The 12,918-nt window shown below is 43.7% G+C and overlaps 1 protein-coding gene across 3 annotated transcripts in view; it reads right to left on the reverse strand.

The window, feature by feature from the left end:
• The window catches only part of ALS2 (alsin Rho guanine nucleotide exchange factor ALS2), a 73,165-nt gene that overhangs the window by 21,253 nt on the left and 38,994 nt on the right, over positions 1-12,918 (reverse strand). For all 3 annotated transcript variants that reach the window (XM_073646447.1, XM_073646448.1, XM_073646446.1), the window contains exons 14-16: positions 12,407-12,538; positions 9,004-9,132; positions 408-478 (exon numbers count right to left, since the gene is read on the reverse strand). In XM_073646447.1, coding sequence (XP_073502548.1) covers positions 408-478; positions 9,004-9,132; positions 12,407-12,538 — 332 coding nt within the window. The remainder of the gene's footprint in view (positions 1-407; positions 479-9,003; positions 9,133-12,406; positions 12,539-12,918) is intronic.

Consider the following 12,918-nt stretch of genomic DNA (forward strand, 5'->3'; position numbering starts at 1 on the left):
GTGCATAGTTATACACCTAATGGCTAGAGGCAAAACATACGAAGATGTACAAGCCATACAGACCTAGATCACTCCAATGCATGTAAAACAAACAAGTTTGCAAATGTAAATGAATGAAATGGTCTAAAATTTTGCCAGAAAGTATAAAAAAAATAATTAGTCTTTTGGTTAACATTGTGAACAGTGTTTTCCTGACAGTTATACTGTAATTACCAATGCAGAGCTTAAAATATACATCACCGGTTTCACTAGAGAAGGAAATAAAACATTAAGTAGATACATGGACAGCTTCCAAAATCGAAGCACAGCCATTTAACCCTCCCTGAGGACGCTACTTTAGTAAATCAGACAGACATCATGCTCATTTTTAGAACACAAAATAAATGGATTTTTGCTACAATACCCACATTCCGGCAACTTCTTCCGTTACAGTCTCCGCCCAGAGCGTAGAAAGTGGAAATATATGATGTGTAGAGAACTGGAGAAAAAGTGGATAACATGGAATAAGAAAAACAAATGCGTACCAGCTGTATAGAGTATAAGAAAAACTAATGCGTACCAGCTGTATAGAGTATAAGAAAAACAAATGCGTACCAGCTGTATAGAGTACCTATTACTCCTAAGAATTTGTAGTTCTTAACCCCTTTACTACCGCCGACTGTAAATAGACGTGGGCGCTTGCTGGGCTTTGAGCAGCACATTTCTCTACGGTCTTGCAGTGCTGGATTCCAGTGCAGAGCAATAACTGGCTGGTGATATCATCGGGACCTGATTGGCTCAGGCCCCAATGATGTTAACCCTGTGTTATCTTCTAGATGCCGTGATCAATAGTGATGCCCACTGCCCAATGGTATAAAATTATACAATTCTGTGACACACCTGTGGTGTCAATATGATCACTGTACCCCCAGATGAATTAGTAAAAAGGTGTAGTTTCTAAAATGGGGTCACTTATGGAGGGTTTCTCCTGTTCTGGTACCTCAGGGGCTCTGCCAATGTGACATGGCACCCTCAAACCTTAACAACAAAATCTGAACTCCAATATGGCGCTCCTTCCCTTCCGAGCTTTGCACAGTGCATCAAAAGTAGTTTTCGACCACTTCTAGGGTTTTGGCGTACTCAGGAGAAATTGTGTAACAAATTGTACTATTCGTTTTCTCCTATTACGCCTTTTAAAAATTACAAACTTGGGGCCAAAGCAACATTTTAGTGGAAAAGATCCTAGTTACTTACCGGTAACGGGATTTTACAGAGCCCATGACAGCACCACCTGAGAGAGGGTATCCGCCCACCAAGAACAGGAACCTACTGAATAAAAAGGCGGTACCTCTGTTCCACATCAGTTTTTGTTTCAGAGCATGAGAGGGCCTCCGAAAAATAGGTGGCAGTTATGTACTAACCTAACAATTTCTTAATAAAACACCCCAAGAAGTGCACACCATAAGTGATAAAGGGGAGGGAATTAATAGGGTGCTGTCATGGGCTCTGTAAAATCCCGTTACCGGTAAGTAACTAGGATCTTTTCCCCTTCTCCCATGACAGCACTACCTGAGAGATTTAGAGAGATCACACACCAGAGGGAGGGATCACCGCTTGCAACACCTTCCTCCCAAAGGACAGATCAGTAGAAGAGGAAAGGTCAAGACGGTAATGCTTGTAAAATGTAGAGGGGGATGACCAAGTTGAAGCCTTACATATGATGTCGATGGGCACACCCGCTTTCTCCGCCCAGGAAGCAGCTACAGCTCTGGTGGAGTGGGCCTTCAGGTTCTCTGGAACTGGCAGATTGCTAGAAGAGTAGGTTAAGCCAATGGTGTCCCTGACCCACCTAGCTATGGTCCCCCTTGTAACCTTAAGCCCTTTCCTAGCCCCCTGAAATGAAATGAATGAGGCGTCACTTTTTCTCCAGGCCTTCGTTACCTCCAAATACTGGACTAATACCCTCTTAACATCTAGAGTGTGAAGTTTTTGTTCCTCCGAATCCCTAGGGTCAGGATAGAAGGAAGGGAGAGTAATTACTTGTGTCCTATGGAATTTGGAGGCCACTTTTGGAAGATAGGCCGGATCTGGTCTTAAGATTACTCTATCCATACACACTTGCGTATACGGATGGTTAACTGACAGCGCGTGCAGATCACTAACCCTACGAGCTGAAGTTAGAGCTACCAGCATGGCTGTTTTTAAAGGTGAGAATTTTCTCCGAAGCTGCCTCTAAGGGCGACTTGGTTAGTGCTTCTAGAACCAGATTAAGGTCCCAAGGAGGCATCCTTGGAGTAGGAATAGGTCTAGATCTACTGCAAGCTTTAATGAATCTGATGATCCACCTATTCGCTGCCAAGTCGTAATTATATAATGCCCCCAGAGCCGATACTTGTACCTTAAGGGTACTGGTGGCTAACCCCATGCTTAAGCTTTTCTGAAGGAATTCCAGGATGGCCCCAAAGGAACCCTACCTTTGGCAGACTGACCCGAGGTAGACAGAAACTTAGCCCAGGTTCTGCCATAGATCCTAGTAGTCACCGGCTTCCTACTCGCCAGTAGAGTAGTAACTAGACCTGGAGAGAACCCCTCCTGCGTTAGTAGTGACCTTTCAAAATCCAGGCAGTCAAATGCAAGCCCGATCTTTGGGGATGGAAGACTGGGCCCTGCCTGAGGAGATTCTGGGGTGTCCGAAGAACCGATGGATCCGCCTGGGACATTCTCATCATCCAAGTGAACCATGGTCTCTTGGGCCAAAACGGGGCGATCAATATAACCCTTGCCTGTTCTTCTTGGATCTTCCTCAGGATAGTAGGGATCAGCATTAGAGGGGGGAAAGGCATAGGCCAGGGTAAAGTCCCAAGGAATTTGCAGCGCGTCTACCGCAAACGTCATCTCCTTTGGATTCAGGGAGCAAAAGATTTTGGTCTTCAGATTGTGTTTGTTCGCAAACAGATCTATCTGAGGTTGTCCCCATCGGCCGACAATCTGCTGGAATACCGCTGGATTCAATTCCCATTCTCCTAGTCTCAAGATGTGTCGACTTAGAAAATCGGCTTTTACGTTCTCCTCTCCTCTTATATGCAGCGCCGAGAGCGTAAATAGATGACTCTCCGCAAAGCGAAGGATCTGGTCCGCTACTAACATCAGAGGGAGGGATCTGGTACCCCCCTGATGATTGATGTAGGCGACTGTCTTTCGGTTGTCCGACATTATCCGGATGTGATGACCCTGAAGAAGAGAACTGAACTTTACTAGCGCATTTCTGACTGCCAACAGCTCCCTCATGTTGGAGGAGAGACCCGTCTCGCTGTCCGACCAGAGGCCTTGTATTGAATGATCTCTCAGGTGAGCTCCCCAGCCTTCTGCGCTTGCGTCTGTCGTAATCGCATCAGACACCTGGAAAGACCAAGGAACTCCCAGAGATAGATTTTCCGGATTCATCCACCACTCCAGCGAGTTGATTACTAAACTCGAAAGGGATATTCTTACATCCAGGCGACCTCAGACGTCTGTCTGCTGTCAGGATCTCCTGCTGAAGACGTCTGGTATGGAACTGGGCCCACTGAACTGCTGGGATACAAGATGTCATTGTACCCAATAGAGACATTGCATTCCTCAATGTCATGGATGGATTGTGGATTACGCGTGATATGAGGGAGCTGATCTTCAGTTTCTTGACCTCTGGAAGAAACCAGGTCTGGTTTTCCAAGTCCAAAATGAGACCCAGGAATGACTGAACCTTTTATGGTTCTAGTCTCGATTTTTCTAAAGTTTAACATCCACCCCAGGCCATTTAGACTGGCCATGACTTCTGCCAGAGCCAGTGCGCAGAGCTGTTTTGATCTGCCCACCACTAAAAAATCGTCCAGGTAAGAGATGACTAGGATATCTTTCTCCCTTAGATGCGCTGTGACCTCCAGGATAATTTTTGTGAAAACCCTTGGAGCCATGGAGATGCCAAAGGGAAGAGCTGCAAACTGAAAATGCCTTATGTGCTTGCCGAACCGCACAGATACCCTCAGAAACTGTTGGTGTGCAGGAAAGATTGGGGCGTGGTAGTAGGCGTCCTTCAAATCGAGGACGCACATATAGCATTCTGGAAACAACATTTTTATGGCCGATTTTATTGATTCCATTTTGAATGGCCTGTAAATCAAATAGTCGTTCAGCTTCTTCAAGTTGACAATGGTTCTGAAGGAGCCATCCGGTTTCTTTAGTAGGAAGAGAGTTGAGTAAAACCCTCTCCCATGCTCGGGTACAGGTGTTTCTACTAGAACCCCCTTCACAACCAGAGTGAGTACTTCCTGTTGCAGGGCCATCTGCTCCCTTAGGCCTCTGGGGGCTGAAATCCTGACGGTGTTCCTGGGAATGTTTTTGAACTCCAACTTCAGCCCCCTCCTGATTATCCCTAAAATCCAAGCACTGGACGATATTTTTTCCCAGGCGGGAAGGAAGAGGGACAACCTTCCTCTCACCTGGGGAGGTCCGTCACTTAGGGGTTTTCTTACTCTCAGAGGATGGACCCCCGAACATGAAGCCTATGTTATTCGGCTTCCTGTCTCTCCAACCACTTTGGTCTCTAGGAAACTTGCTCCGATTGTATTTCCTCTTCCAAAAGGATCTCTTATATCGGGGAGCAGACACAGAAGGAAACCCATGTTTCTTGTCCGCTGCCTTATCCAGGATGTCATCTAAGGCCTTCCCGAAAAGTAAGTCCCCTTCGCAAGGGATTGAGCAGAGTTTAGATTTTGACTGCACATCCCCTGGCCAGCTCTTGAGCCATAATGCCCTGCGGGCTGCATTAGAAAGATCTGCTGACCCAGCCGATGCATCTGCAAGGAATGCAGCCGCCCCCTGCAAAAGAGGCAGACCCGACAGAATTTTCTCTCTAGAGACATTCCCTTTGATCTGGTCCTCTAACTGTTGAAGCCAGATCATCATAGACCTGGCGGTGCAGGTGGCTGCCACTGCTGGTTTCAGAGCCCCTGCTGAGGACTCCCAGGCCTGCTTTAAAAAATACTAAGCCTTTTTATCAAGCGGATCTTTTAGGGCCCCCAAATCCTCAAAGGGTAGTGTGGATCTTTTTGAGGACTTCGCGATGGCCACATCAATTTTAGGGGTTTTGTCCCACGTAGCCGCATCCTCCTCTTCAAAGGGGTATCTCCGCTTAGAAGAAGGCAGCTGGCCTTTCCTCTCTGGTTTTTCCCATTCCCTATCTATAAGAGTCTTGATCCTCTCATTAACTGGGAATGTGCGCAAGTTCTTTAAGGAATCCCTGACCTCTGTCTGGATTAAAGTTTTTAAGTTCATAGAAAACTAGGGGACTCCTCCGCTATAGTTTTCAGTATACAATCAGAGCAAAGGTTCTTAGCGTAGGAGCTGGGAAGGCTATCATTACATAATGCACACTCCTTATTCTTATTTTTGGAACTACTCTTTTTTGGTTCCTAACAACCAGAAGGAAATGAAAGGAGAGAAAAGAGAAAAAACAGAGAAGAGCACATTACTAAGGTGAACTTTCACGAAGATCACTCATCACACTGACGTTCAGACTAGGGTAACGGAGGCGGTGGTTGCCGTTCACATGAACGCTCCCATCTGGCGCAGGAGGATTCACGAGATTTCTTCTGACTGGTTCTGCCGGCACTCGTACGACCCCGACTGCTGTGGCTCTGATGGGAAGACTCCCGTTGCTCCGGTTGTCTCACATTTTGCTTGACCTGTTTACGCTGTTTAGGCGCTTGTGGCTGCTGCTGTTCCTCCTGCGGCGGTGACAGCTCCTGCCCAGATGACTGCGGCTCCTCACTCATGATGACGGGGATGCAGACACCGCCATCTTGACAGCTTAAAAGCATAAGGGGCTCCACCCCTTCCAGAAGCAGTGTGCTCTCTTTTCCATTAATCTAATTATTTTATTTTTTTTTTTTTAAATTTATAATAAAATACATATATATTATTCAGGGCGCGACTCGACCTCGCACGTGCACAGCCCGGAAGGCCTGCCTGCCGGCCCGCCCAGCCACGACCATCGTGCGTGTGCAGACCCGGCTGCAGGACACGGCGCACGCGGGAGAGGACCCCGGAAGGCGCCCCTCCCCCGCACGCAGACCCAGGCACAGCAAGATGGGGCTGGGAACAGAAGGCCATCTGCTGTCTCTTCACGGCCTCCAGTCCGCATCGATCCTGGGATCCACTCCAGACCCCACGACAGGTACGAGGTACCACCTAGAGAGGCTCCCATCAAGGACAGGAAACAAAACTAATGCGGAAGAGAGGTACCGCCGTTTTATTCAGTAGGTTCCTGTCCTTGGTGGACGGATACCCTCTCTTAGGTGGTGCTGTCATGGGAGAAGGGGAAAAAAATGGTAATATTTAATTTACTCCGCCCAAAAGTTATACAATTCTGTGAATCGCCTGAGGGTTAAAAATACTCACTACTCCCCTAGATGAATTCCTTGAGAGGTGCACTTTCCAAAATGGGGTCACTAGGGGTTTCTCCTGTTTTGGCATGTCAACGTCTCTTCATACGTAACATTGTGTCCGCAACCTATTCTAGCCAAAATGGCGTCCCTTCCCTTTTGAGCCGTCCATGCGTCCAAACAGCAGTTTTCTACCACATATGGGGCATCGGCATACTTAGTAGAAATTGCACAACAAATTTTGTGGTCCGATTTCTCCTGTTAACCATGTGTAAATAAAAAAAATTTGGGGCTAAAGCAACATTTTTGCATGAAAAAATGAACGTTATAAAATTCTGTGAAGCACCTGTGGTTCAAAATGTTCACCCCACATCTAGATAAATTCTTGAGGGGTGTAGTTTCCAAAATGGGGTCAATAGTGGTGGGTTTCCACTGTTTAGGCACATCAGGGGCTCTGCAAACGAGACATGGCGTCTGATATCTATTTCAGCCAATCTTGCGTTACAAAAGTCAAACTGCGATCCTTCCCTTCCGATCCCTGCTGTGCGCACAAACAGTAGTTTCCACCACATATGGGGTATCAACGTCTTCAGGAGAAAATGGACTGTGCAATTTCTCCTATTACTCTTGTAAAAATGCAAAATTTAGGGCTAAAGTAACATTTTAGTGGAAATAAGTAAAATTTATTATTTTATTTCCATAGTGCTTTAATGCCTGTAAAGCACCTGGACGGTTAATAAATTTATTAAATATGGTTTTGAGCACATTGAGGGGTGCAGTTTTTAGAATGGTGTCACTTTTGGGTATTTTCTGTCACATAGGCCACTCAAAGTCACTTCAAACGTGAGGAGGCCCCTAAAAGAATTGGTTTTGTAAATTTTATTGGAAAAATGAGCAATTGCAGATGAACTTTTAACCCTTCTAATGTCCCAACAAATATGTTTCAGAAATGATGGTGGTGTAAACTAGACATATGGGAAATGTTATTTATTAACTATTTTGTGTGATATAACGTTCTGGTTTAAGGGCATAGAAATTAAAAGTTTGAAAATTGTGAAATGTTCAACATTTTTTTTTTTTTTTTTTTTTTACCAGAACTCCAATATTTTCACAAATAAACAAAAAAATATTGACATAAATTGTAGTACATGTTAGTGGTAAAGTTGTCATGAAAAAAACAAAAAAAACACAATCTCAGAATCACTGGGACACGTTGAAGCGTTCCAGAGTTATAACCTAATAAAGTGACTGGTCAAAAATGAAAAAAATTGGCTTTGTCAGGAGGGTGAAAGCAGGCTCTGGAGCGAAAAGGTTAAAGAGGGTTGTTTCACAAGAGACATAGCATTTACAGTGGATAAACCATGTAGTCTGACCGACGTGGGTACAACCTCTGGGACAGATACCCATCTCCATGAAGGGGTACCCAACTTCACCGGTTTTGGACGTTGTCCGTTCATTACTATAGGAATTCTAAGTACAGCTGAGCAAGTACTCTTGTCTGTATTTGTCACCCCCATAGCAGTGAACGGAGAAAGCCGGTGCATGAGCCGCCACCTCTCCACACATTGATTGTCAGATGCCAGCCAGAAAGGGAAAACCCATTCTGACGATTCAGATATGGGACCTGTATCTGTCAGACATTTATGGCCTATCCTTAGGATGTGCCATAAGTATTTGTGAGACAATCCCTTTTATCTTTGCAATTAATTTGTAAGAACTTTACACTCATAAATCAATAATTGTATGAAGCTGACATTTTGCAGTGTTGGTAGTTAGGTGCCATGGCATTGCTTTGCCACACACCTGCTGGGATCTGTGCACAAACACCAGACAGGTATGTGTGGATACAATGTAATTGGCACCGTTCATATCTTGATGCAGAAGTGAGCGTCGCCCTTAAAGGCAGGAGATTAGCTGCGTCAAAAACGTGCGTATTTTGGTGCTTATTTTTGACCACCCATTACTTCCTATGGGTATGTGCACACACGTTGTGTTTTGCTGCGTATTTGCTGCAGATTTTTATGTAAATTTTCAGCTGCGTCTGGCAGTACCAACAAAGTCTATGAGAAACTAGAATTCACTGTTCTCACTTGTTGCTTTTTGTTTCCTGCGTATTTTCATTGATTAGAAAAACGTTGAAAGAAGTGACATCACTTCTTCCTGCATTTTTTCACTCATAGCAAGTAATAGGGGGAGGGGGGGGGTTTGGGAAGTGGGATGAAAAAACGCTATAAATACGCAGCAAAAATGCACCAAAATTCGCACCTGCATATTTTGCTGCATAGTTGCAGCGTTTTTTATGGCAAAATAGAATGGGAGTCTTTTTTTCACAGAACTTTATGTGCATTACTAAATAGAGACAGAAGGACAGTGAAAAAAACACGGCAAAACCAGCGTTTTTGGACGCAGCTAATCTCCTGCCAGAGAAAAGTTATCAGCAGATTTCATGCAGATTTTGGTGCAGAAAAAACACGCGTGTGCACATACCCTAATAAGTTTGCTCTTGTGGATCTCTAAATGTGCAATGCCAAGTGTTGTTGGTACATTATGATGCACACTTAATGTGGTTTCAAACAATATCCATTCAGAAACAAGCCCTCACCTGGGCATGAACCAAGGCGTCATTAAAGAGAATGAACCAGTTGACAGAAAAGCGTCCAGCATTCTGCAAACACAACGCACGGTTGCTGCTTTCACATATCAGGCGTCTTTCGGGTTTCCGTAAAGAATCCTGAAGAAAAAAAAAAAGATAAAAAAGTAAGCAAAAAAGTGACTCAATAGTTTACAATATGTAAGCTACTAAGCTATACAATAATTATAAATGATACAAAACCTAGAAGGATGTCAACACAAAATATAGTACAGACTAATTTATTAATTCAAATAATCACAATTAATTTCCAGACATCTAAAAATATGATGAGAGTGGTGAGCTTCATCAATAATAAATAGAATGGGTCTAGAATGAGTTGGTAACTCCAACACACATTAGTAGCATACTTAAATATATGCCAAACATGAGTCCTGATCTATTATCAGCATACTGCACTAAGCAAAAACTGATGAATAATATTAAAAAAGTTAAACTACATTAAAATGTTAAATATAAACTAATCCAAAATAGGTATACTCCTTATAGAAGTCATGTATCATAATATCCATAAGAAACAATATATGCTGATGGCAAGTCAAGTACACTCAATATGTTCAAATAAAATTCACACAAAAATCACAGCAAAGGAGAGTACCGACACAGAGTCCTTCACCTCCAGGCCTTAAGTGCCATTGCTTCTTCTAAGGAGCGGGTCATAATTATAATAACGTAAGTAATACTAATGTAGGAATGGCATGGCGTCTTGGAGTAGATTTGAGGTAGGAGCAATTGTGAGACTGTTTTAGCTGCAGACGGGAATAAATTGCATTTAATGGGCAAGGGTGGTGGTTGGCGATATTCATGGGGGCGATATGGTGGCATACACTGGGAATGTCATTCATATGTTGTAGATTGTGATCCCTCGCAGGCAGAGTCCTCTCTTTCTGTACCAGTCGAAAACTAATTTTTGTTCAAGAGTATTGTAATTGTTTTTGCTATGTATACCCCTTTCTTCACATGTAAGGTGTCATGGAATAAATGGCGCTATAATAATAATAATAATAATATTATTATTATTTTTATTATTATTAAGTTAAAATCCATGGGAAACTTCAGCTTACATGGTGAAGGTTGGCAGCATTATTTAGGGATGATAGGTCCATATTTTTTCACCGAATCCTATAGAAAGCTTGGAACAGGGTTTACCCAAGTGTATTCAGATTCTAACAATGAACCTGTATTATACTGTAACTTTTTTTATTACAAAATTTAGAAAACACTCAAAGATAATGTTATATGTAAACTTAACTTGTTTGCATACAAAACATTTCAGTAATTTCTGTATTGTATTACTCCCATTCTTCCTTGGTTCACAGATCTTGCCATAGTGATTTGCTTTATAGGAAGTGTCTTCTATACACTAGGCTCTGTATAGTAATATCATATAGCAGTAACTAAAGGTGCCTCTACACCTCCAAAAGCTGTTCCTCCTGACACACATGCTTGGATTGGTCGAATGTGCATACTGTTTCAGTGGAGAGAAGAGAATCTATGACTGACAAGTATTGTGATACTTCCAAATTCAATATAAAAAGAGTCACAAAGTGTACACCACTAGGAAAATCTGTATAACACAGCAGGGAGGGGAAAATAATTGAACAGGAATGATCTTGTATATATTAAAAGCATAATTTGTGCATTTTTTTACTATATTTTGATTTCATTTACAGTAATGATTCCACATAACCCTGGAAAAAAAGGTTACATACACTTTTACATGTTCTCAACACCGGGCTCATACCAGAAAGATAGGTTTTATAATTTGTCCCTTGTAGAAGCTAAATAGAGGGTTAGCTGATGGATTACTAATTTCACCCCTAATCAATTGCCCCCAGTATAAATGGACATTTCAAATAACTTCCATTGACTATTTGAGATCTAATACCAGGGAGGCTTGGGTATGGTTACAATCATAATGCCAGGACCCATATTTGTCTCATGCATAGAGCCATTAATTATACTGAAATGAGTGCCATGCTGAGGTGTTTGTTGAAACCAGTGTCTCAGCACTACTGGAACTGACAGACATCTCAATGTGAAGGAGCGTGAGCCTCCATCAATCGTGAATCTATGTCTCTATGCATTGTAGATGCAGCTACAGTTAGGAGGTATGCCTCACAACCTCATATATCTAGATTAGGAATGTATGCCTGAGTCATAGATCATACTGGCGCATACTCCATATGCATCCCGCCTGGGGTCTGTATAATGACGCATGTTACAAACAGGTGTCCATATTAAAAGGGAATCTGTCAGCAGGTATTTGCTATATAATCTGAGGGCAGCATGAGTTAGGGGCAGAGACACAGATTTCAGTGACATGTCATTTATTAGGCTGTGTGCTGTCTAGCTGCCCACATGCATCCTGGTCCAACCCCACCCCCAGTATTGTCTAGCAGCTTACTGTCAATAAACAATGTACACAGAAAGTTGCGGTGTGGGTAGGGGCAGCTTTCTGAGCTCGGCTACATCTAACAACTCTGATTGTATCACAATTGCTGCACCCAGTAAACTAAGCGATACATCGCTGGAATCGGGTCTCTTTTCCTACATCAGGCTGCCCTCAGGTGAGGAAGCAAATACCTGGTGACAGATTTCCTTTATGCAGAGGTTGCAGACCACATTGTGGCACACACTGTTTGGAGCTACCAGTTTGCATCTACATTAGCACATGTATTACATGCAAAAAAAGCTTCTAAGTTTTCCCTCAATTGACCTCTCCTATCTAATGGTCAGGAGTTCTGCCAGAAAAACGTGTGTTGGGCAAAAGCTCGTGACTGGTGGGAAAAAGATGCCGCTCCTTCCAAGTAAACACAAAAAGCAAGAAGGGAGAAAGCCCCTTCTCCAACCTCCCTGAGCCGGGTAGGAGGTAGAGCGTGGGTCAAGGGAGACACCAGGCCAACCTAGGGGAGAACAAAGGTAGCTGCCAAGACTAGCCTCTATTAGTTTGGCCTCCCAGCAGCACAGCACGCATGGCGCGGGGGTTAGGGAGGAGGTCCGTAGTTCAGAAAAAGAAACAGACAGCTCAGTGAAATGGAGGAGGGGGCACCCCTCTGTGGTCATCAAAGACCACCCCGAAGCTGTGCAAAACAGCGCCAGAAACCCAAGAAACGACCATACAGAAGGGAAGACTCACAGGTGGAATAAGGAGGAGGGTGACTCTTAGAAGAGACAACCTAATCAGAACCCAAAGGGGTGGGAGTGGGGGTTGTAGAATATACTCACCTGGCAAAAGTCATTTTACATGTTATAAATCATGGCACAATTACACCCCGAAACACATCGATCACATAGATACACACAGTAGATAAAAGGCTTGTCATTATAGTACTCAAATGGGTTGTAGACATACCGTCATCTTTCCTGGAAAAGTCTTCCAGAATCCCAGGGTGTATTCAGCATCCTTCTTCTTTCTACTTAAAGTCAAGGCCAAGGCGTCGTAGCTTGTGCTGGAGTCTTGAAGCTTCTTGTACTCTGGCGATGACTAACAACAAAAGAGAAGGTGGTCTATGACTATTTCATAATGGGGAACAAGAGATAAAGCGCCACACAACTCCATAGCAAGGAGATAGACACAGACAGAAGAAAATACAAAAGATGCCCAGTATTTGGGAAAGCTGGCCAACCATCTCTGTGGGAGATGTGATGGTGGCTATACTAATTATTATCCAACTTACAAAAGAACAGAAGTGACTAGGCAATAGCTGTAATATGGCTGTCAGCAGTGGGGGGCTGGGCCAGGTCTGGAGGACATGTGATCCCGGGTTAGTCCCTCAGTGCACATTTGTGTATAGGATATCTGGTAATATGGATAGTTTGGGGCCAGAGAATCCTGTGGGGCTTTTAGACACCCAAACTGCCCAC

The sequence above is a fragment of the Phyllobates terribilis genome, unplaced genomic scaffold (assembly GCF_046119375.1).
Source record: "Phyllobates terribilis strain yellow unplaced genomic scaffold, ASM4611937v1 Scaffold_9__5_contigs__length_417890890, whole genome shotgun sequence".
Lineage (NCBI taxonomy): Eukaryota > Metazoa > Chordata > Amphibia > Anura > Dendrobatidae > Phyllobates > Phyllobates terribilis.